Source organism: Cucurbita pepo, chromosome LG09, assembly GCF_002806865.2.
Source record: "Cucurbita pepo subsp. pepo cultivar mu-cu-16 chromosome LG09, ASM280686v2, whole genome shotgun sequence".
NCBI classification, from domain to species: domain Eukaryota; kingdom Viridiplantae; phylum Streptophyta; class Magnoliopsida; order Cucurbitales; family Cucurbitaceae; genus Cucurbita; species Cucurbita pepo.
In genome coordinates, this window is record NC_036646.1 from 6761492 (window position 1) to 6787220 (window position 25729).

General features: G+C 38.6%; 2 protein-coding genes across 3 annotated transcripts in view; one reads left to right on the top strand and one right to left on the bottom strand.

Annotated features, from left to right (window-relative positions):
* Positions 1 to 336: 336 nt before the first annotated feature.
* On the top strand, positions 337 to 9933 carry LOC111801794 (nitrate regulatory gene2 protein-like). 2 transcript variants are annotated; one of them, XM_023685950.1, is made up of 6 exons: positions 337 to 558; positions 694 to 2028; positions 3389 to 3573; positions 5508 to 5731; positions 8278 to 8608; positions 9360 to 9933. In XM_023685950.1, the coding sequence occupies exons 2-6, from the start codon at positions 1263 to 1265 to the stop codon at positions 9810 to 9812; spliced, it is 1959 nt and encodes a 652-aa protein (XP_023541718.1). In that variant the 5' UTR covers positions 337 to 558; positions 694 to 1262; the 3' UTR covers positions 9813 to 9933. The 2 variants fall into 2 exon arrangements, with proteins under 2 accessions (XP_023541718.1, XP_023541719.1); XM_023685951.1 differs by having other exon boundaries at positions 911 to 2028.
* Positions 9934 to 12983: 3050 nt separating this feature from the next.
* The window catches only part of LOC111801684 (DNA damage-binding protein 1), a 14522-nt gene continuing 1776 nt past the window's right edge, over positions 12984 to 25729 (bottom strand). The window contains exons 5-19 of the mRNA XM_023685785.1: positions 24768 to 24819; positions 24535 to 24597; positions 24320 to 24369; positions 22221 to 22296; positions 21587 to 21798; positions 21415 to 21519; positions 21201 to 21309; positions 20654 to 20854; positions 20343 to 20558; positions 17645 to 17755; positions 16388 to 16663; positions 15692 to 15972; positions 14392 to 14743; positions 14014 to 14298; positions 12984 to 13837 (exon numbers count right to left, since the gene is read on the bottom strand). Coding sequence (XP_023541553.1) covers positions 13256 to 13837; positions 14014 to 14298; positions 14392 to 14743; positions 15692 to 15972; positions 16388 to 16663; positions 17645 to 17755; positions 20343 to 20558; positions 20654 to 20854; positions 21201 to 21309; positions 21415 to 21519; positions 21587 to 21798; positions 22221 to 22296; positions 24320 to 24369; positions 24535 to 24597; positions 24768 to 24819 — 2971 coding nt within the window. The 3' untranslated portion in view covers positions 12984 to 13255. The remainder of the gene's footprint in view (positions 13838 to 14013; positions 14299 to 14391; positions 14744 to 15691; positions 15973 to 16387; positions 16664 to 17644; positions 17756 to 20342; positions 20559 to 20653; positions 20855 to 21200; positions 21310 to 21414; positions 21520 to 21586; positions 21799 to 22220; positions 22297 to 24319; positions 24370 to 24534; positions 24598 to 24767; positions 24820 to 25729) is intronic.

The window sequence follows — 25729 nt, forward strand, 5'->3', positions numbered from 1 at the left end:
TAGGGCATGAATCTGATTCCATGTTAGACGAACACTACTCTCCATAATGATATAATATTGTTCACTTTGAGCATAAGCTGTCGTGAGTTTTCTTTTGACTTCTACACACTGTCTCACACCACTCGGAGAGAGTATTACTTGATTATAAACTCATGATCATGTTCTAAATTAGTCGACTTTGATCGTCCAACACATCTAACTGTTACCACTATGAATATTAATTATCTTGTTATGCTTAGACAAAGTAATTGTAAGAAATCTCTCGTGAAATGGAACAATCTTGCGTTGAAAGTTCTAGCAGAATCATACGAATTTTGGACCAATCCCCCTTTTGAACACAGTAAATTCTTCGTGTAAAGAAAGAAACAGAGAACCGCCATTAATGGTGGTTATGATGATGATGATGATTATGGATAATTGCAATTGGTGGGTTCTAAGATAAGCTTTCCAAGTCATTGGATGCCCCATTGATTCTCGATTTTCGAGCTCACGCATTCTCTCTCTAAAACTTCCATTTTGTGTAGAGGACGAACAGAAACAGGCGACACTCTGCTTCAGGTACTCAGAAATCACAAGCTTCTTCTCGATATTACTGAAAATTTCCCTTTCTGTTCGACGATTTTTTCAGAAACCATCTGTGGTTGTCGCATTATCGATTGGTTATGGTTGATGATGTTCTTCTGGGTGTAATAGGGGCAGCGGATTCTGCGGCTGGCAGTTTCTACATGTCAGAGCGACTGTTCTAATGTTCTTTTCCATCATTTCATCAATTAAATATTCTCCTGGAGTAAAATAATTCTGCGATACTGTTCTGAGCTTGTTTGGTTGTGAGATCAATCAGATTTTGTGTTTTGAACTGATTCTTTTCCATCTTCCGTTGTCTTTTGTTATGAATCCTTGTCCAATCAAGCGCTGTAAATCGTAACGCAAAAGGAGTCGAAGTTTGAACCTCAGCTAAGAAAAGCATCGTCAAGTTTCGGTGGTATTTTTTTGTTTCCCTTGTTCTTCGATCTTGTAATTTTGCGATTGGGACTTTGCTGGTTATGAACTTCTTTTTGCTGTTTCTTTGAGCTCTGTAATCACCTGAAATCAAGGTTGGAGAGTAGCTTCTTTAATGGAGTTCTGAGGCATTGTTTAAGTTAATTCTAGGTTTGGGGTTTCTCCCAAATCATTGTGCTTCTTGATCGTCTTTCAATTGCTTGCTTGCGTTTGTGATTGAAACTCCATAGCCAATATCTTCCATTAGCCATTCATTTGGTGAAATGGGTTGTGCTGCTTCAAGTATCAATGAGGAGGAGAAAGTGAAGGCATGTAGGGAGAGGAAGAAGCTAATGAAACAGTTAATAGGGTTTAGAAAAGAATTTGCAGATGCTCTGTTAATTTACTTGCGGGCATTGAAGAACACAGGTGCCACTCTTAGACAATTTACTGAGTCCGAAACATTGGAGTTTGAAGATACTATTTATGGCTTGGCATCTCCTCCATCACCACCTCCTCCCTTGCCTCCCTCTCCCCCGCCACCTCCGCCGTTTAGCCCTGATTTGAGGAAGCATAGAGCTGAAGATGGCCGGAAAGATGAATTTATCCCAGAAGGAAGCATTGTTACTGATGATGATGAGGGTGATCATTCCCCATCACCTCCAATTTTGAGCTCATCCTGGGAGCATTGGGATCCTTTTGAGCATTCTTCTGTGCATCAACAAAAGAAAAGTGAAATTGTTGGACCAGTTGAAGAGGAAAATTGGGTTGAAACTAGGAGTGAATTTGAGGAAGAAGCTGTAGAAGATGTTGTGAATCCAGAGCAAAGGGACTTGGTGAATTGTAGTTCTTCTACGACTAGCTTGCATATGAAATTTGCTAGAGACATGGGCATGATATCATGGAAGAAAAAGAAAACGTTGGGAGCTGTGGTGAAGGAACTCGATGAGTATTTTCTTAAAGCATCCAGCGGTATAAAGGAAATAGCTGTTCTTATTGATATCAGCGTTGGAAATGATTTTCAGCCACATAACTTCAGGGAAAACAAGAGTAAATTCTCTCTTTCTTTGTCCACTTTTTTGCCTTCTTTGTGCAGTTTATCTCATTTACAGCTTTCATATTTGAATTTCTTAGAGATTGTTCAAAAAAGAACCCATTAACTAATAGAATTTGTATGGTTTTATTTCTTCCCTTTGATTATGGCGCTGAACTTATTTGATGAGGCTAATATTGAGCGTGCTGCCCCTACATCCCTCTTGCAATTGTAGTCTGTGCCTTAACGATGTATTTGTTCTTAACTCTGGGAGCATTCAACACTAGCAGATTTGGTATGCTGATGTTGTTGTTGTTTATTTTTATATGAAACAAAAAACTGAAAAAAAAGCCTAAAGCCCGGGGTATGAGACCTCCACAATGGTATGATATTGTCTACTTTGAGCATAAGGTTTCATGATTTTACTTTGTGCTTCTCCTCATACCAACGGAGATGTATTCCTTAGTTATAAATCCATCCGCCTCCAATGGAGATGTATTCCTTATTTATAAATACATGATCATTCCCTAAACCAGCCAACCTCCCAACAATCCTCAACAGAAAAATCAAAGAGAGAGGATAGTTATAAAAGAATTTGTTAAGGCTAATGTACTATGAAGAAGGATTAAGCTTTATCATAGACCAAAAGTTGGATAATCAAGTAGACTTGTCCTAAAATAGTAGCTTATTTCTTTTCAGCCATAAGCTCCACAAAGGGCACGAGAAGTGCGGATTGTTTGTTTTTTTTTATCTCTTTTTAGTTTATTATGCTGATATTTGTTGCTTTGAGGTCGATGTCTCAATCAACTTCTCTGAACTTTTTTCTGGTAGACGTTTTTTGACATTCTTTTCATGGATTTCATGTGCTTTTTCTTATTTTTGAGATGCATACTTCTAGGTTTGGCAAAATAAATACATAACCAAAAAGTTCAGAATTCTGTCTAATCCTAGTTTCAGATAATATGAAGTTTAACATATGTTTTATATATCCTGAACCTAGACTCAAAGAAAAAAATTTGAGAATGTGCTAGTTGCTTTATAAATTTGAAGAACCTATCAGACGAAAGCATTAGATACTTTTCAAAATTAAGAGACCTATTGAACACAATTCTAAAAAATTTAGAGACGGAGACGAAACTTGTAATCTAATCAATTATGATCTTCGTCATGTACATGTACTATGCATCCATGTTTGTTCTTTAGTTTTTATCTATGTCATTGATGAAAATGTCAAGTGGGAATTCTCTGAGAGTTGTTCATGTGGTTGATGGTAATCCTGAGTTGACTCGTCTTAAAATGTTTTCGGATAGGACAATCATCAGTTCCCATTAGTTTTCTGCAAATCCCTTATGCGATTCTGCAACCTATGATTTACAGGGAAGAGAAGCAGTTCTGCTAAGGTCTTCAATGCACTATCGCGGAGGTGGTCATCTAATTCACTTCAATTTACAACAGATACAGTTGAGTTTTGTGGTTCCAATGAACCATGTCGGCCTGGAGCTCATTGTATCACCCTGCAAAAGCTTTATGCAGTAGAGCAAAGACTTCAAAAAGACGTAAAGGTAAATAAAATAAGAATCGTGCTGAAATGAACTGGTATGCAATATCTCAGAATATATGTTTTGTTTTCCTCGCTGTTGCCATGAAGAAACTTCTCATCCTTATCGTATTCCTATAGGGTAGTTTAATTTGAACATTTCCCCCCTTATGTCCTAAGACCCACTTTGGCATGTGGAAGTAACTCCTCAAAGACATCCTCATATGCAAGATGAAGTCCACTTTTCCTCTCATTCTGTCATGCTGGTCTCCTAATTGGTGTTGCTTGTATAAGAAGAGTGAGTAGAAATGTTAATTCTGACCTGAGAATGTTGTTAGGTATCTGATACCTTAATCGCCTGTTAAACACAGAAGAGAAAAAAAAAAAAAAAAAAAAAAAAAAANACGGACATTTAATCTAAGAACCAACACTGTTCATGAGAAGGAAGGTTGTTGGTGCATTCATAAACCCAAATGATATCACGAAGAACTAGTAATGGCCCCTGTGCGTTTAAAAAAAGGGTATTTTAGATATCTATCTCATTCATTTGGATCCGGTGAAACCTCGATTAGAGATCAAGCTTAGAATTCACTTGGGACCCATGAAGCTATCAAGCATCTCTTCTAGAATCGGTATTGAAAATTTGTTTGGAAGGGTCATTTGATTTAGTGCTTTGTAATCGACACAAAACCTCCATCTCCCATCTTTTTCCTTGACTAAGAGCACGAGACTAGAGTTAGGACTCGTGCTTGGTTTGATAATACCTGAAGCCTACATTTCTCTGGTAAGCCTTTCGATCTCTGATTTTTGCTCATGTGCATATCTGTAACGTTGGTCATTCACGGGTTGTCTTCCCTCTTGTAACTCTATATGGTGCTTAATTTTCCGTTGTGGTGGCAACCTGATGGGCCAATTAAACACGATTCATAATTCTTTAGGATGTCTAACAGCTCAGGGGGAGTTTTATCATACTCGCTATCTGAATCTTGCTTATCCAACTTCACTCTATTTAGTTCCACTTATAATTCTTGATCAAGTTGGGACAAGGTTTTAGCTAATATTTTCAATGAAAATTATCTTTGGTCAATGACCTTACTGTTTACACTCCAAAAGACATGGTTAATTCGGTTAGTTCCCTCCCAACAATTCTCAACTATCCTCCCCTCCAACAAAGTACACTATAAAGTCTCTCCTGAGGCCTATGGAGCCCTTGAACAGTCTCCTTTTAATTGAGGCTCGACTCCACAATCCTCCCTTCGAACAAAGTACACCATAAAGCCTCTCCTGAGGCTTAATCGAGGCTCAACTCCACAATCCTCCCTTCGAACAAAGTACACCATAAAATCTCTCCTAAGGCCTATTGAGCCCTCGAACAGTCTCTTCTTAATCGAGACTTGACTCCTTCTCTGGAGTCCTCGAACAAAGTACACCCTTTGTTCGACACTTGAGTCACTTTTTGACTACACATTCAAGGCTCACAACTTCTTTGTTCGACATTTGAGGATTCTATTGACATAGCTAAGTTAAGGGTATGGCTCTGATACCATGTTAGCAATCACGGCTCTCCACAATAGTATGATATTGTCCACTTTGAGTATAAGCTCTCATTGCTTTGCTTTGGGTTTCCCCAAAGGGCCGCATACCAATGGAGATGTATTCCTTACTTATAAATCCATGATGATTCCATAAATTAGCCAATGTGGGTCTCCCTCCCAACCATCCTCAACATAGTCTTCATTGCTCTTAAAAAAAAAAAAAAAATTCTTCTTTTAAAGTGTTTTTGAAGATCATAACTTACGTAGTATGAAGGGATGCCAACTAAATGCAGTTTCCATTGATATATTGATACTGGTGGTGGTTGTTGTTCAATGACTTGTACATGATTCTGTATGCTTCATAAATTTTTATTGAGAATTTTTTTGTGTCCTCGTTTCTTTAAATTTTCTTCGTATTTTGTAGGAAGAAGAGGTTACCAATTTGGAGCGTGAGAAGAAAGCTTTGATACTGCAAAGACAAGAGGATGAACACTATGATCGGACCAAAACTGAGAAAACTTTCCAGGCTGTTGAGAGTTTAGAGACTGACATTATACGTTTGCGGCAAGCTATGGGTGAACATTGTGCTTCAATATTGGCGCTAATGGATGAGGAACTGTACCCGCAACTGGTTGCTTTAACTTCGGGGTAAATGCACATACCTTTCAATTGAGCCATTGCAAGAAAATCTTACCTTTCTTTACTTACGTATACAGGGATATTCAATGATGACTTTCTGAATGAAGAAGAATGAACAATTGTCTTCTTGTTCTCCTCAGTTTTCCTATTGTGATTCTTTGTATTTTCCCTCACCACCTGTATATTTGATTTGCTTACCATTCATGCGCCTCTGTACCCCAATGCTAATTCCAATGCTAATCCCAATGCTAATGTGATGTGAGATCCCACATTGGTTGGGGAGGAGAACGAAGCACCCTTTATAAGGGTGTGGAAACCTCTTCCTAGCAGACGCGTTTTAAAAACCTAGAGAGAAGGCCCAAAAGGTAAAGCCTAAATACGACAATATGTGTTAGCGGTGGACTTGGACCATTACAAATGGTATCAGACCCTAACACCGGGCAATGTGCTAACGAAGAGGTTGAGCCCCGAAGGGGGGTGGATTGGAAGGTCCCCCACACCGATTGGAGAAGGGAATGAGCGCCAGCGAGGACACTGGGCCTCGAAGAGGGGTGACTGTTACAAATGGTATGAGAGCCAGACATCACGAAGAGGTTGAGCCCCGAAGGGGGGTGGATTGGAAGGTCCTTCACACCGATTGGAGATGGGAATGAGTGCCAGTGAGGACACTGGGCCTCGAAGAGGGGTGACTGTTACAAATGGTATGAGAGCCAGACATCACGAAGAGGTTGAGCCCCGAAGGGGGGTGGATTGGAAGGTCCCTCACACCGATTGGAGAAGGGAATGAGCGCCAGCGAGGACACTGGGCCTCGAAGAGGGGTGACTGTTACAAATGGTATGAGAGCCAGACATCAGGCAATGTGCCAGTTAAGAGGTTGAGCCCCAAAGGGGGGTGGACTGTGAGATCTCACATCGGTTGGAGAGGAGAACAAAACACCCTTTATAAGGGTGTGAAAATGTCATGTCCCACATTGGTTGGGGAGGAGAACAAACCACCATTTATAAGGGTGTAGAAACCTTCCCCTCGCAGACGCGTTTTAAAGCATTGAGGGGAAGCCCAAAAGGGAAAGTCCAAAGAGGACAATATCTGCTAGCGGTGGATCTGGGCCGTTACAATGGTATCAAAGCCAGACACCAGACGATGTGTCAGCCTTCTCGCTGTTCCCCGAAGGGGGGTAGACACGAGGCGGTGTGCCAGTAAGGACGCTGGGTCCCAAAAGGGGGTGGATTTGGGGGCGGTCTCACATCGATTGGAGGAAGGAAAAAGTGCCAACGAGGACGCTGGGCCTCGAAAGGGGGTGGATTTTCATGTCCCACATTGGTTGGGGAGGAGAACAAACCACCATTTATAAGGGTGTGGAAACCTTCTCCTAGCAGACGTGTTTTAAAGCTTTGAGGGGAAGCCCGAAAGGGAAAGCCCAAAGAGGACAATATCTGTTAGCGGTGGATCTGGGCCGTTACAATGGTATCAAAGCCAGACACCAGACGATGTGTCAGCCTTCTCGCTGTTCCCCGAAGGGGGGTAGACACGAGGCGGTGTGCCAGTAAGGACGCTGGGTCCCAAAAGGGGGTGGATTTGGGGGCGGTCTCACATCGATTGGAGGAAGGAAAAAGTGCCAACGAGGACGCTGGGCCTCGAAAGGGGGTGGATTTTCATGTCCCACATTGGTTGGGGAGGAGAACAAACCACCATTTATAAGGGTGTGGAAACCTTCTCCTAGCAGACGTGTTTTAAAGCTTTGAGGGGAAGCCCGAAAGGGAAAGCCCAAAGAGGACAATATCTGTTAGCGGTGGATCTGGGCCGTTACAATGGTATCAAAGCCAGACATCGGACGATGTGTCAGCCTTCTCGCTCTTCCCCGAAGGGGGTAGACACGAGGCGGTGTGCCAGTAGGAAAAAGTGTCAGCGAGGACGCTGGGCCTCGAAGGGGTGTGGATTGTCATGTTCCACATTGGTTGGGGAGGAGAACAAACCACCATTTATAAGGGTGTGGAAATCTTCCCCTAGCAAACGTGTTTTAAAGCCTTGAGGGGAAGCCCGAAAGGAAAAACCCAAAGAGGACAATATCTGCTAGCGGTGGATCTGAGCCGTTACAGGAAACATCTCCCTAGCAGATGCGTTTTAAAAACCTCGAGGGAAAGCCCAAAAAGGAAAGTCAAAGAGGACAATATCTATTAGTGGTAAAAACCTTGAGGGAAAGCCCAAAAAGGAAAGTCAAAGAGGACAATATCTATTAGCGGTGAGCTTGGGCTATTACATCTAAGGTTTATCCTACTAACTTGATATTCAAAACGAAATGAAACATCCCCAACACCTTACAAAAAACATATGGGCGACTTGGCTGCTTGAATATATTCTCCTCACTAAAATGTTCTAATCTTCATTCATTCTGTCGTGTTATTGTAGTTGGGGGGGGATCTTTTAAGACTGGATATCAGTTGTTAACCAAACCTGCTTAAGATTATCAAAACTATATTCAGAGCTAAAATAATCTCTCCACCTTTAGCCATTTGTTAAAGATCCGTATTCATTTTTCTGCTTCATTCTTGTACAGGTTATTGCACATGTGGAAGATGATGTCTGAATGCCATCAAATACAGAATGAAATCTCCCAGCAGTTGAGCCATCAGATTAACAACCATGACGTAAATCTAAGTACAGATTACCATCGCCAAGCCACTGCTCAGCTCGCAGCTGAGATAACTGTCTGGTACAACAGCTTCTGCAATCTCGTGAAATATCAGAGGGAGTACGTAAAAACCCTCCATAGGTGGACTCAACTTACTGAGTTCCTTGTAGATCATGATAGACGGAGTGTCTGTTCATCTGTGGTTCTTAACCTCTGCGAAAATTGGCAGAATGCACTTGAAAGATTACCTGACAAGGTACTTGTTCTCAGTTTAATTTTTAGTTTGTGGGTACTTAGGTTTTATGCATTAGTTACTTCATGTGAGATCCCACGTCGGTTGGAGAGGAGAACGAAACATTCTTTAACAATGGAAACCTCTCCTTAGGAGATGTGTTTTAAAACTGTGAGGCTGACGACGATACGTAATGGTATCAGAGCCAGGCACTGAGTGGTTTGCCAACAAAGATGTTGGGCCCCCATGGAGGGTGGATTGTAAGATCCCACATCAGAGAAACATTCCTTATAAAGGTATAGAAATCTCTCCCTAGCAGATGTGTTTTAAAACCGTGAGGTTGATGGCTATACGTAACAGGTCAAAGCAGACAATATCTGCTAAAAGTGGGCTTGGGCTGTTACAAATGGTATCAGAGCTAGGCACCGAGCGGTGTGCCAGCGAGGACACTGGGCCCTCATGGAGGGTGGATTGTGAGATCCCACATTGGTTGGAGAGGAGAACGAAACATTCCTTATAAGGGTATGGAAACCTCTCCCTAGCAGATGTGTTTTAAAACCGTGAGTCTGACGGCGATATGTAACGAGTGAAAGCATCTGCTAGCAGTGGGCTTAGACGGTTACACTTAACGGGCATAGGCGGTTACACTTAACTCATTGAAAATTGGCTACTTTAAAATTGGCTACTTTAAGTAGGTTTTATGCATGAGAACCATCAAAATTCTATTCTCCTCTCCTATTATTATTCACTCTATTCCCTCCCCATCTTCTTACAGGCAGCTTCAGAGGCCATCAAGAATCTCTTGTCAGCCATTAACTCCCTGCTACTCCAGCAAGTGGAAGAACAGAATCTCCAAAGGAAATACGAAAAGCTGGATAAGAGACTTCAAAAAGAGATGCATTCCCTGGCAGAGATGGAAAGAAAACTTGGGGGAAGCTTTGTGTGTGACGATGGAAATGAGAGTTTGAGCCCCAAGAATCCTTTGTCAATAAAGCGTGCAAAAACCGATGCGTTGAAGAAGCTTGTCGATACCGAGAAGGCCAAATATCTGAACTCGGTCGAGGTTGGGCGGTCCATGACTTTAAACCATCTGAAAACAGGCCTTCCCAACGTTTTTCAGGCGCTTATGGGATTTGCTAGTGCCTCTGTACAGGCTATGGAGTCTGTCTGTAGTCATGTTACACCCAAAGAGTGTCGTGATGATGCAACTGTGAGCTCTACAAACTGAGATTGTTACCCATAGAACAGAATTTGCTTCCTCTGCAAGTTCTTCAATATGAGTTTAGTCATCATATCAAAACATGAAGTCCAGATTTATATCAGGTAATGAAATGTCAAATTTCTTTCTACTGGCCTAGCGACACACATATGACATAACTTCTATATGTGGAAACATTCATTTAAGAAGACTTTATAAAATGAAGTCATGAACTAATATGCTTACGAAAGCGTCTTCGATAAGGAAATATTCAAAGTAAATTAAAATAAAAATTCTGGAAAATGTTAAAGAGTACANACAATGGAAACCTCTCCTTAGGAGATGTGTTTTAAAACTGTGAGGCTGACGACGATACGTAATGGTATCAGAGCCAGGCACTGAGTGGTTTGCCAACAAAGATGTTGGGCCCCCATGGAGGGTGGATTGTAAGATCCCACATCAGAGAAACATTCCTTATAAAGGTATAGAAATCTCTCCCTAGCAGATGTGTTTTAAAACCGTGAGGTTGATGGCTATACGTAACAGGTCAAAGCAGACAATATCTGCTAAAAGTGGGCTTGGGCTGTTACAAATGGTATCAGAGCTAGGCACCGAGCGGTGTGCCAGCGAGGACACTGGGCCCTCATGGAGGGTGGATTGTGAGATCCCACATTGGTTGGAGAGGAGAACNCACCAAAAAGTTTGATTAGCCTTGAAGAGTTAGCTCTGAACAGAGATGAGTTTTAAATCGCTCCTAAGAACCTAGTAGATCTCTACTACAAGGACGACTAAGAAAGTTTAACAAATCTAGTAGAAGTGTGATGGTGTCACCAAAGTCTGTCTCCTATCTCCTCTAATACGCCCTTAGTACTAGTGGCGCCTTTGCCTAGCGGTGGGAGTACACATACCTTCATGTTAGGCATGATAGTGTACCATGTCGAGATGACCAAGTGTCTTTATTTGGTGGAAATGACTAGGGGTCTCCTGAGCAGGACCTCTGCACTATAAATCCATCCTGAAAGAGGGTGTGGGACCATGTTGATAACCTAGTAGTTGGTTGGCACATGGAGGTTGCTCCCCAAGATTCAAAGCGACTCTGTGGCCTTGTGAAAGGGTCGCCAACTAACCTTCCATGAATGATGTTTAGACTAGCTAGATGTCATACTATCCTAACATATTTTATGAGGTGATGTGTAATAGTCTAAGCCCACCGCTAGCGGATATTTTCCTCTTTTGGGCTTTCCCTTTCGAGATTCCTCTCAAGGTTTTTAAAATGTGTCTGCGAGGGAGAGGTTTCCACACCCTTATAAAGAATGCTTCATTCTCTTCCCCAACCGATGAAGGATCTCACAATCTATCTCCCTTTGGGCCCATCGTCCTTGCTAGCACACTGCCTCACGTCCACCCCCCTTCGGACCTCAACCTACTCGCTGGCACATCGCCCAATGTTTGGCTCAGATACCATTTATAACAGCCCAAGCCCACCGCTAGCAGATATTGTCCTCTTTGGACTTTCTCTTTCAGGCTTCCACTCAAGATTTTTAAAATGCGTATGCTAAGGAGAGGTTTCTACACCTTTATAAAGAATGCAATGTCAGTCTTATCCCAAATCTTCACTCAATAGTCATTTAAGTGGCTTCGAGGTTCTATTAAGCTTTCTTAACTATACTTAGGTGCCATGGAAGGCTTACATCCTTAGGAGTGTCTAGGCAGTTTCGTCTACATTACATGTTTCTAGGATACTTGAGGTTAGCCCCTCGGGCTAATCCGATCTCTAGGTGGACTCATGTCTAGAAGTTTGATCGCTGCTCATGATCTTAGGGTGCTAGGTCTAAAGGAAATGGTCTACCTAGGTCAACGTGTAAACTACTCTATCTCTGGCGTCTTAATCTTAGCTTGGTTCTCTCATGCCTATTTTACTAGAGAGCTATTCCTATCAAACTCCTAAAACACAAAAAAAAAAAAAAACATATTCTATACATTCATACATGGTTATCAAGGAGATTTCTATCCATCACCTAACACCTAATACATGAAAATCATAAACATCAACATACGTTCAAGCAAGCTTAACGGCGAGATATCATTTATCAATCACTCCTTGAACGAACTGTAAACACTGAACTCAAGCAAGAATTCGACTTACCTCCTTCCCCGTGACCTCTCCAACTTGGTCTCGCACTTCCATTGCCTGAACCGGAACAAAAGAGAGTCAATTCCTGAGCTGCTTGACAGGAGAGCAGCGGAGCTCCGTACCTAACTTCACTCCCTAACTATTCTTTCACGGTAAACTACTGAACCTATTGATTGATTCTTTCTCCTGAACTGTCAGTCAAGACGAAACCTCAAGCCTATCCCTTTACAGAATGAGAATGAAAGATGAATGAGACTTTCCAGTCGAGTAACTGAATGACGGAACCGGAACTGTAAACACTCAACTCTTTATGAATGAAAGTGAACTGGAAGTGAAGACGAAAGAAAGAGAAAACCTTCCCTCTTCTTCATTCTCCTTCCCCTGCCCCTATCCTACTGGGTTTCGTTGCTTCGCTCCTTCATCACNGAGCACAATTCACAACATCTCATCCTCCATTCTAATGCCTCGATAAGAATTAAATAGACATAGATATCAATTTTCCATTCAATATTATGTAGTATTGCATGAAAAATATAAGATTATTATTGTAATCAATGAAAAATATAAGATTATTATTGTAATCATGAATAGTATGTGGCTGATATGCAAGATGATTATGTTCAAGTAATAATCGGTGTATAGTATATAGATAAGGTTGAGTGTCTTATCCTGATAACACTATTGATATGATCCATTTTGTAATTATTACAAATGATTTTATCCAAACCATTCATGTGGAGACGGTGTATAATATATAGATAAGGTTGAGTGTCTTATCCTGATAACACTATTGATATAACCCACTTTGTAATTATTACAAATGATTTGATCCAAACCATTCATGTGGAGACATGCAAGTGATAATATTCTATACAATGAGTTTATATAAGACTAGATCATGGAATATATAATTTTTCTTTCTAAATCAATTAATTGAAGAGATTAATATTTTACAAGATGATCATAAGCAACTCGAACTCGATCTTAATCTGGCTTAAATTTTAAACCTATTAAACCTATTAGCTACTAAACTAAAGCTGCTGTCACCGAAGATTCAAAATAAACTGAGACATAAATTCCAATGTGTTTTGACCATTCTGAAAATTATAAAATTGGCCCAATGGTCTCTTAAATTAAAATCTATTAGCTACATCTTGAACCACATGCTTTGCAACGAGGCAAAGTAGACAGAACGGCTCTATGAACAAGGATGACCAAATATATTACACATCAGTTCTAGGATTCTTATACTAAACACGAGTAACACAACAGTAATTCCGAGTCGAAGCGTAATTCCTGAGAAGAAACAAATGAATAAACAAAATTGAATTAACGCGAATCAATGTAACCTTGTCAATTCCTCTACTCTCTTGCACAGCTCCTCGGCCGAAACGCCCATCGCCAGAGAGATGTCTTCCATTTTACTGCGGTTGAGGTCGAGGAACGACTCGATTAGATCTCCATCCAAGAAATTTTTTGCTTCTGCAGTTCTTTTCTCGTTGTTGAAAGACCTCCACTGCTCATGGCTCAGTCCTCCTACACCCTTTATCACTTTCCTCAAGTTGGATTGGAGCTTCTCCAAGAACACATATTGATCGTGAGGAAGTGAAGCAATGACCCCAATTACGCCATTGACAGAGCCAAAAATGACTGTCGGAATCTGGCCCACGTCGGAATCTGGTAATCGCATTACAAGGGAACCATGTCGGAACCGATTAACAAATTCACCGAGGTGGTATTCACCAACCACCTCTAGGCGGCTGCGCTCCTCATCAGTTGCTCCTTCACTATTCTTTCGAACAGTGAAGAGGTTGAAGTAATTTTCAGCACCGAGGTAAATATCGTCGTCGAGAATTTCAACTGCTGACATCCAATTCGCGTTGTAGTCACGGGCTCGCTCCTCAATGGCACCTTCCTCATGCTGGTACAGAAGTAACAACAAACACAGTATTCAGAATATAGAATCTTGAGCCAAGTGGAATTTGACCAAAAATAAATAAAGCATGCAAATTGATGCTTCTCTTTTCATTTTACAGGGGGAGTAGGCTTAAATTCGAAGACGAGGAGCAATACATGAGTTATGGGATAGTGACTAACCTTGTAGATTAACAGAGAAATGGACTTCATCAAATCACCAACAACAATGAAATCTCCACGGGTTTGCACATAGAGAGCGAGTATATGTCCATGGTGCCCACATTCAGATTGTAACTCACGAGTTCCATCGTCCCGAAGTGTCCACTTGTATAATTGAATTTTCTGGTTAATAGCAGCCAGCAGCTTTCCGTTGAAGGCATTCAAGGAATAAACAGATCCCTTGGTTTCTTTTTCAGCAATAAGCTGCAGCTTACCTTCCTCAACAACAAAAACCAATATCCGGCCCTGGAGATCAGAACAGATATCAAGAGATTAGAATGAATTGCAAGGCTCAAGGTCCTACTCTCAGGTTCAAAAGTATGCAGTTTGCTCTAATACCTTGGTTGGTTCGTTTTCTTCCGGCATAACATATGCAGTTCCAACACAGTAATATACATTACTATCGTCTGAGAAAGAGCAGCTAAGAATTGAACACCCGTATTCGTAAGTGTCAAGAGCATAGGTTGATATGGACTCAAAGGTTTGATCATCTAATAAGCGAATAAAATGCATTTCAGTGTCTTCCGTGCCTGATTGGTTATATCTCAAACTACAAATGGCAAATGTTCTGGACTGCTCCTGATGGCAGATACGACGTGCATGTTCCCCAAGCGGGATAGAGCGGATATGAAGCTTTTGAATATCATCAATAGTGCCAATTGTAAGTTCTCCTTCTTTTGCTATTGCAAGGCTAACAATCAAAACAAAGAATAATTGGGACAAAAAGTCATTAACCAAAAATCCTAAATGTAAATTGAGAAAAAGCAAGACCACATGAGAGTAAACAAAAGAGGAAAAAAGGCGTGAAAAGTAAATGACACATCCCCGTGGAAATCGTTTTCGATATGATGACTCCTCATCAACTTCCAAATTATCATTTAAATGTCAATTGTTTCGAGAATACTAATCATTTCTCAACATATCGACCATATGAAGAACTGGCATCATCTCAATTGGCCCACTTCCATGGTCTACCAACATGATTCTAAAATAAACTTACTTGGATTTCAGGTTCTCTGTTAGTTCACCAATACTTCTATATACACACACACACACACAGTAGTAGTATTGTACAGAAAAATTCCTTTGACAGGCTTGTATGTATACATTTTTTCCTGTGTTTTGGGCTTAGGTAGAAATAGTAGGATTTTTAGGAGTGTGGAGAGGTCCATGAACGAAGTTAAGCTTATTGTTAGTTTTAATGTCTTATTGTGGGCGTTGGCCTCTCCATACTTGTAATTATCATATGGGTATAATTCTTTTCGATGGGAGACTGTTTCTTAGTTAGTTTTTGGAATTCCTTTTTGTGAGTTTTTTTTTTTTTCATACACACTTATATGTTCTCACTTTTCTCTATAAAAGCTCAGTTTCTCATAGAAAAAGAAGAAAAGAAAAGAAGAAAATGCAATATATTATATAGAACTAACATATAGTTATTTTTGTTAGTATGGTAACTTTAAATAACTACATAGCTAACTTATTTCCTACCCATCGTTGTACTTTCAAACTCAATGCGTAAAAAATTATAAAATTATAAAATTAAAAAAGAGAGAGAGTTCAGAGATAGAGAGACTCCCGTACTTAAGAGCCCTAAAACAGAAACTGAATATCTCCAGCTAAAAACACAAACAAGACGTACCTGTCTGGAAAAGCAGCAGAATTGAAAGGACACATATGGCTAACTTCCTTCAGATTAACATTACTGTAAAGTAGTTTCTTGTTACTGCTGTAAATGACTGTAGGTCTATCTGATGCCGCAAATACATGAGTAGCATTCTTTGATGAAAATGTACGGAGTGTTATAGGCTGGGTTCCAAGAGAAACCTTTTTCCTGTCCATTAGCTCACAAGAATTTGAATTTGTGTTTATTATAAAGTTCAACAGATGACCATCTCCAAGGGCGCACAGCAAGTAAGATATCTGAAAAGAAAATGTCACACAAACTTCAGAACCAGGAAGTAAACAAGTTCGCAAGTTATTTCCTAGGAACTCAAGGAGACTGAACATTCAATAGATCCGGTTCAACTAAGGTCATGAAAGTTAGCCAATTATTCGATACCATGGATTTTTTAAATTTTTTGGTTAGCATAGGCACGACTCAATAATACAAAATAAAGTTAAATTAACAAGGAATAAAATCTAAATAAATACAATTCCATCTGGCCAAAGAGTAGGCCACGTATAGATGCCTTCAATAACATCATGAGAATGTATCTTCCTCCATCCACAACCAACACATTACATGATAGCTCATCCATAAAACTATTCACATTTCAGATCCAGATTTGACCTAAACAAACAAAGGTAGAAGCAGGGGAAGAGTAAGCACAAATACCCCTTCAAAAGTGCAAAGAAGAACTGAACGAGGTATTATCTCTCCTCCCAAATGTTCCTTTGTGAGGAGATTCAGGTCAGGTAGTGAAAATATTCTGACACTTATGTCAGTCCACATTCCAACTGCAGCAAGCTGACTAGAATTAGGGTTGTCACCAATCGGGTTTATGTCGAGGCATGAAATCTCATGCTCTAACTGTATATGTTTCTTTTCGACCAATAATCCATCGCAAATCTCTAAATGCACTAAAACACCACCGCCAGTTGCCAATAAAACCTGGCATTTAAGAGAACAAGAAATGATTAATCGTCTTTTCGTTAAATTACAAAACTTAATATTAAAAAACACAATATTAAGAGGTAGAAACATCTATGAGATAGATGTGTGCAGTTCTTAGAGATGGAAATTCATCCTAGCTCATCAATCATTATCCATTCATTGTATCCATGAAAATATCATTCAAAAGAGGAGACAAATCACTTCATATCAGACAATCTCTATGTTTCACAATTTCCATGGGTAACTCATTTACGATGGAGATCTGAAAAAAGATAATAAGACTCAAACTAATATATGAGTGTCCAGAAAATTTCTTGTGGCATGGAAGAAGTTTTTAGGGAAGCAAAAAGTGAGTGTCAGTGAAAATTTTTGTAGAACACCCTTTAAGAATGCAAAATTTATAGAACACCCTTTAAAGACATCGTAACACCCTTTCAAGAATTCTAAAGCCCTACTATGGAAAAACTTCATCATCGTTTTCTTTTGAAATACGTGGAAAAAAAGAAATCAAAGAATATTCGCAAAAAAGGCACAGACTTGTACAAAAATTTTCAACAATGTTGTTTACCAAGCTATATCTTGGTGTAAAGTGTCTAATATTTTTACTTCCTATAGTTATACCTCACTCATTATAAATTGGGAAGGTCTTTTGTAAACATCATGGATAATACATCCATTTTGTAAATTTCAATCATCAATAAAATTGTCTCTAATAAAAAAATAAAAAAAAAATGTAGAACAAACAAAAAAAAAAAAAAATGCAGGAAACAAAACAAATTCATAATTCACGTCCTCCACAGAAGTTTCTCTGAGTTTTCATTATGTAATAATGACATTTTCCTTCACTAACTCAGAAGTTGAGGCATAAAGTGGAAAAGACAATTCGCTTTGAGCAACACTTAGTTTTCCACTAAAATTCATTCAAACATAAAGAGAACTAATTAAATTAAAATTAAAATTAAAATAAAATGAGCAAACCTGGGAGGCATTAGCAGTGGCAACATTGATAGAGTAGTTTGAAGGTGCACTCCATTCATTGCGAAGTTCTCTAGTGGTAGAACTAACTAATCTTACAGAGCTTGACGTAATCTGACATAGCATTTGATTTTAATTAGCAGGTATCTCAAGTTCAACTTTCAGTGATGAGAAAAAACAAAATTCCAACATCTAAGACAACAAGATGATAAAACTTAGAAGATACACAGGAAAGGACCAATTTTGACCATCAGCTGGATTCATCATTTCATACACCATTAGAACGGAGAAGAAGAATGACCAACCATGAGATATATATCTAGGTAAAGATATAAATAAAAGTGACGGATATAAACAGCCTCCAATTATGATTATACACGCTAGATGAGCTAAGAGTTAAGAGGAAAGTTGGTATACTTCTAGTGTGGTATAGTTGCGTAAACAAAAACCTGACGGATGGGGAAGTTTGGCTGCCTGTTAGTTGGGGGAGCTTGGCTCTTAAATTAACAGTTATGCTAACAAGTTTAGGTGAAGGAAAAACCATCGAGAGAATGGTGCTGCAAGCCCCACAATGTCTGAGGTTAATGCAACTATACCAGATTCCTAACAAAAAATGGGGTATATTTACTGCCATGAAAGTATTGCAACATATAATAGTACAAATATCACTAAATCACTAATCAAGAATCCCTGTTGCAAATGCTGATGGGGCAAGGACAAGGAATTTGTTTCCTCATTTTGATTTTGCAGACATTGACGATCTCCTACCCCACCCATCTTCAAGCCCAAGATTATACAATATTATCAGTTCTAATGGGTTATAAGAAAATAGCGATTGATTTCAAGAACAGAATATCTCTCATTACTCTCTTCTCCCACCCGCTCTATCCTCTCCTTCGCCACAACATCAGCCACGTTTCTCCCTCGAAGTGACAGATTTTTCCACCATGGAATAACTCCTTTCCTTCAGGATTGAAGGAAATACCTTCTCCATTACAAGTGACCGCAGAAAACTGAACCACTTTAGTCTCATTAAAGCTACTAACGAATGGAGCTTTTCCCTCACCTTTGCTACAGAAACACTGACATGGCTCCGTAAGTGTTTCACCAGATTTTGCTAGCTCCCATTGACCCAAAGGTTCTTCAATGGACGAGAGTTGGGGAGACTGTTATTTGGGTTGAAAAAATATTCAACAAAAAGGCCAATGTGTTGAAATTGCAAAGCTTGGTACTGCTCTTTTGCTGGGGACTTAAATAAGCTTATCCTTCCTGGAGAACAGAAAAGGTTGCGCAGTTTCATCTCTGCAGGTCAGACGCCATTAATGGAGTTTCTACTAACAAGGATGCATTAAAGAAGAGACTTAAAATAGCCCAACGTCATCACCAATTAGGCCCCATATAATGAGTCTGCCAAAGATCCCACTCACTTACAGTTTTCTACCCTTAAGCTCTCGTCTGCAGCCATCATTCAATGAAAACATTTCCATGACAACCAGCAAGAAACCACGCAAGCCCTACTGCAAAACATTTATCTCTCAGGAAAGAGGCCTCCATTGCTAATATTTGGAATCAAAGGGATGTTCTTGGAACCTTTTCTTGAGAAGAAATCTAAACGAAGTTGAAATTGAAGAATGGGCTTTTCTCTCATATTTTATCAATTTTCATATTCAAATATCAAGAGGATCGATGGGCATGGGCTTTAGAGACGGGATTTTTTGTCTACAAGTTCATTAACCCGAAAGCTTGTATCCACTGGTAATTTGAGCAATTTGAGTAATTCTGCTTTTTATCAACAGTTATGGAAGGGGCATCCTGAAAAAGTTAAAATTCTTTGCTTTGGAGCTTAAGTCATGCGTGCATCAATACCTTTGACAATTTACAGCAAAAACCCCCATGGATGCATACCTCTCCAAGCTGTTGCATCCTTTGCTACATGAGTAATGAGTCAACAACTCACTTATCCAACAATGGTGCCTTTGCCTCAGCTTTTTGGTTGTTCCTACAGCAAGTATTTCGTTCGTACATCACTCAGCATGGTAACATATTTTCCCATCTCAACTTGTCCCTTCATGGGCATCCGTTTAAGAAGGATAAGGATATTCTTTGACACAATTTCCTCTATGCTTTTCTCTAAAATCTATAGCTTGAAAGGAATAATCGGGTCTTTACAGATAAGCAACAAAATATAGACTCCTCATTCAGTCTACTTCTTATCTTGTTTTATGTTAAGAGGATTTCATTTTGTAATTATGACTTATCGACCCACTTGTCCCAATGGAGGTCTTTCTTGTAACTATCTCTTATAGGACTTACTTTTATATGCATGTATTTTATACACCAATAAACTGTTTTTTTTTTTTTTTTTCCCTATCAAAAAAATTACAAGAAAATAACAAAATTACAAAAATACATCACATGATTATGAATTATAATCTAACAAAATCTTTTTCAACATGTTTAAAATTTTAATTAAAAAATTTATAATGGGAAAATTTGCATTCCCGCAACATTCCAGACCCTGTCCCCACCCAATTTTTTAAGATGTGGAAATGACTTGAAGGTCAGGGCAGAGACAGGGACTTTAACCTGCACCTATCAGAGACAATGACTACAGACATCCATGTCTAACTCCCAACCTAGAGACTTTTGATGAACTGCAAATTTGGACAATTCTTTAGTTAGTCAGACAAGAGATATCTACCTGAACAAGTTGATTATATAGTGCATCATGGCAAAACAATGTCTGCACTTGAGAGTTGAAACCTTCTATCTCTGTTTCCTCCAATTCATCCTCCAGATTCATTGCCAAAATTCTAGTCTCACTAATAAAGCTTACAACGAGAAATGTATCGAATGGATCATCAGTAGAAGATCTCAGTGACCACATTCCTTTTATTCCTTGAAGTTCCACAGATGCCTACAGAGGCCACTCATAATTATCACATGAAAATAGTGTGAATTGAATGAAAATTTTTCAAGAACATATTACATGACTGATAAAAACACACAAACCTGTTCGTTAATTCCAATTCCATTGCGAACTACACGAAGAGAACCATCCTTATAAGCTCCAGAGCATGTTACAACCTGGCCTTGGCCTTGCCTCTCAAGGTCTACCACACAAAAATCAACAATAGGTCCCAAGTTGACATACCTCTCCAAGACTTCTACATATGATCCTTTTGTGTCAGGTTGTACATTTAGCTTAACAAGCTGCATTTGCACCATCAAACCAAAATATATTATCAACAATCCAACTACCCACATGAATTACCCATTTCATTGTGCGCACTGCAAAAAAACTTGTGAAACTTTTTACAAGTGAAAAAGATACTTCATATCAATCCCTACATGCATGCTCAGGCAATCAGTTGTAGAGATTCCTATCAAAATGAGAGGTGCAACCGCCATATGCTGTGCAATATCCCACAACATGAAAATATATTTTTTTTCTTAAAAGAAGTGATGATGAGAAAAGACTCCAGAGCAAATCTATCAAAATAATTTAACCAAAATTAACATTAAAAAAGTTGATAGATGACATTCATATTTACTATACCTGTGAGTCCCCATAGCTTGACCCAATATATACAAAAGCGTTGTCAAGATATGATATTGTAGAAGCAATAGATGTTTCCCCCAACAACTCAATCTTAAGTCCAGTGACCCTACAAATACATACAAAGTGAAACGTCAAGAAGATTCATCGAAACAGACCAATCCAATTAAGGTTGTAAAAAAATGCCATGAAACTATGAACGAGGATTAGTTACCTTTCTTTTTCATGGGTTATGACAAGTAGGTGAAGTAGACCAGCATGATCACCAAGCAAGTACCTTGAACCATCAGCATCAACCCTTCCATATGCTCTGGTGNAAGTAGGTCAAGAAAACTAAGTTATCAGAAGTCATAGATTAGAACGCTACTATTTTTTAGCAATAACATACAGGTCTAATAGGTATTGCTTTAAATGCTGTGGCACTGCAGTAAACAATAGTCTCTTCTCCAATAATGATGACACCACATAGTGGTGGGGGCACAGGGATCAGGACAGCAGCCCCATTGTCAAGATTGTTCTGGGACCACGGGCCTTCGACAAAATCTTTGTCCTTTAGAACAACCTCATAGGTTTTGACATGCCTAGCATCTTTATTATCCTGAAATCATAAAATGAACTGTAAGCATATCATAATCTTGCCAAGGTATATAAAGAACATGTGAATAAAATATGTAATACATGCATCATTCAGAAGGAAAAGAAAACAATTAAATCAAGAACCAGATTAAATAATTACTCCACAAGGTCCGATCGGTCACATAGAATTGCACTACCAACTACCGGAAAGAACAGTGTACATTTGCAAAATTTCCCTAAAGCTCCAATTCATCTGCCCATATTCTATGTAAAATAAATGTATACATCATAATAACCATAACACACCATAAACAAACGAACATAAGTGGATACAGAATATTTCTGGCTCTCTTTTTATTGTCTCTAAGCAACATTCTTCAAGTATACAGTACAAAGAAGCCGCAACTTCTGTTATAAGGGAGATGTGAAAGGTAAAATAGATACCTGATAAAGAACTACAATTGTAGGCCTTGAACAACCATAAAGAAACTTGATATCCAAAACTTGAAGTTCCTCGAGCCTGAAATAAATATCCACAAAAGAATAAGCAGCGGCCAGATGATCAAGACAACAAAATCTTATCTTTTAGTTTAAGCATTTTCTTTCAAGAGCAGATTTAACATACTTTAACAAGATTCTAACAAGATATTTCAATTTCAGATCACATATGCAAATTAAAATGTTCCTTCTTTAATTGAATTTCACAAGATTTCATTAGGCCGATCAGTCTAGTCATGAGACTTTATGCCTTTATAAGATCAACATGAAGGTTGTGGCTAATGGGCTGAGAGATGTTTCACTAAGTACGATCTTAGCAGCACTGAGGAGCAATAAAAGAATACAAGGGCATTCAAGAAAAGGTACCCAAAAAGGTAGTCCCATTAAAGGAAAGGACTTCAAACAAGTAAAATTAGACCTAACTAGTAATTACAAAACAACTTTGCCACCAACACCCAAACAGAAACATGGAACTTAGTACGGGACCAAACAGCATAAGAATCCCTCTCAACACCTCTAAAGGTTCTATTGTGCAGAAGCCTTCTATCAAACATCTCTGGGATATCTTCCAAGAAGGAAGTGAGGATCATTTAGTTCTGTGCCATGATAGCACTCTTGTGGAAGCGTTGGCAATAAAGAAATTTGAGAATTGTCCAGGGAAGGGATTCTAATTTTGGGACTATTTGGGACCAAATCAGGCTTTTCTCTTCTACTTGGTGCACTCTGTACAATGATTTTTGTAGATAATCTTTTGCAAATTGTTGCCAACTGGGAATCCTTTTTTGAATCCCCTTAGCAAGTTGAGGTTATCTCGTCTCTGTGTTTTGTATGTCCCTTTTTCCATCTCCCTAATGAATTTGGTTTTGTTTCATATCTAAAAAAGACTACCCTTCAATCTTAATATTTTAGATTGGAGGTCTTTCCCATAATGAGGTCTATAGTTGTGGCAGGCTTCTTTTTGTTGGGTGTTGTTTTCGTTGCCATTTGTATTCTTTCTTTTATGCTAAATGAAAGCTCAGGTGTACAAAAAAAATAATTAAAATAATTTGATAAAAATCTATTGGATCACTCTAAAAACAAATATTTTTTAATGTTTGATAATTAAATGAAAATATCACAGTCCAGTTATGTGTTAAAAAGGAAAAATGTGACTGGTTAACGTAGTAGGTTAGTTTAACAACTTCGGTTAAATTCTTTTTAGTTTTTTATACACATTGTTTGTGAAAAGATGACTCACACCTTGTTCAATGGAATATTATAAACCTCCCAATAGAAAAGAGGACCTCGGTCTTTTCTCGAAAAGAAGAACAAAGCTCTCCTCAAAATGGATATGGAGATATCATCACGAAGAAAATGCATTGAAGCAAAATCTTGTAAATGCTAAATATACTCCTACATCAAATAAAAATCAACCCCCCTTCATCTTCTACAAAAGGGCCTTGGAAGTACATATAGATATATCAAAACCTCATCACCAACCGAATTCACCGTAGGGTGGGTGATGGAGGAAGCACAACATTTTGGACCGACCCATAGATTGAAAACACCACGCTAACTCTGCGGTATCCACTTTTGTACAAGCTCTCTCATAGCGAAAAAACCACGATTAAAGGAACGTGGAATTTTGTCAACAAATTCTGGGACCTAAAGTTAGTTAGGAATTTAAAGGATAACGAAGCAACGGAATGGGACGAATTAAGCCTTGACCTTGCCCCAATGGTATTGTCAAACGAAGCAGACTCAATGACTTGGCTACCCGACAGAATAATCTTGGTTTATCAAGCTATATCTTGGTGTAAATAGTCTAATATTTTTACTTCCTATAGTTATACCTCCCTTATTGTAAATCGGGAAGGCCTTTTGTAAACATCATGGATATTACATCCCTTTTGTAAACTTCAATCATCGATGAAATTATACAGATAAAAAGTATATGAGATGCTGATAAAAGAATAGCATAAGAACAGACAACCCCCTAGAAGTTCCTAAATGTCATCTAAAGTGAATTTCACAATTAACATTGGCCGGTAGTTTAAATTGAGTACCTGATGTTAAATGCCTCTTTGAGCTGTCCTTTATTGTCAAAAGGAATAACCTAACGAAAAACAAACAACAACGACTTTGCTCATAATCCAAAGTGCTCAGAAGTGTCAAGAGGATGCAGATATTTGAAAGCTATGGTAAGCATTTATATGAAAGGTCAACCAAAAATTAAATAGATCCAATAGCATATCTCATTGACATCTATTAAAATACACACCTTGAACAGACCATCATATAAGTGAAGTCCAATCAATCTACAGTCTGGGTCTATAATACCAATCTGCAGATAAAAGAAAAACCATATAAAACCATGAAAGGAACTCTTTAACATGTTCTCAACTATGTTGAAATACTAAAAACTTGTCAAGAAAAAAATTAATAACTTAGAACCCCATAAAGCTTGACAACAAAACATGCAACAGTTTGAAATGAATCCTAAACAAGTGGTACCTGACCACTGTCAGTAGGACGACCAATGCGATCTGAGACGTCCCCCATTGCCCTGCCAGACATGCCAGAAAATTGTGAGGTCAGAACACTTAGAGATATAATGCATATAAGACAATCCAAGTTTGATAGATTTTATTGTGCAATTAAAAAATTAAAAATAAGAATAGTTATTTCAGTCTTAATACTTGCATTCTATTTTCGATAGGAATCAATGCATTAAGTTTACTATTTTCTGATCAATTATGAAGAAAATAAAATTGTTTTGGCAGGATGCAAATTTCTTGTCTATCATATCGAAAAAACAAAAGCAAAAGCAGAAACCAAAAAAAACGAAAGAAATTGAATAAACAGATATATGAGAATCTATATCAATTATCAGATGTGGCCAGAAGTTGTGGAACTTCTTAAGCCCACTTCACAAAATTAATGAAATGTCAACAGGAAAGCAAAATGTTCCATAGGTTTTCTTTATAGTTTTATTTTCACAATAAATCATGACCACTAGATGGCAGTTTTCAGATGATAATTGGTAACCAAGTATCTTTCAAACCTACCAAATCATCATGATCGTTAAGAACTTTTTCAAGATTACTAAAATAAACACCAAAGTAATACAGCATACAGACCAAAGAAACACACATCATGCAAAGTTTTTGATAATCATAAAAGAAACTGTAAAACAATCCGAATCTATGTAACTATTGAAAAGAGGCATCTAAGAAGTTCCCATGATGAAGAAAATAGTTCCTATTTCTTAGATCTCAAAGATAGCCACCGGACTCGTTATGTGCTCAACAATAACAAGCATCTTATTATCAAATAGATCAAAGTAGTAAGAACTCTTCAAAGTCTCATTAATGGACTAATAAAATTAAGCTTAAACTAATAGACTCAAGTGAAAACTAATTCATAGAAACTAAAATAAGTTCAGTCACGGGAAAGAAAGAATAACAGGGGGGGGG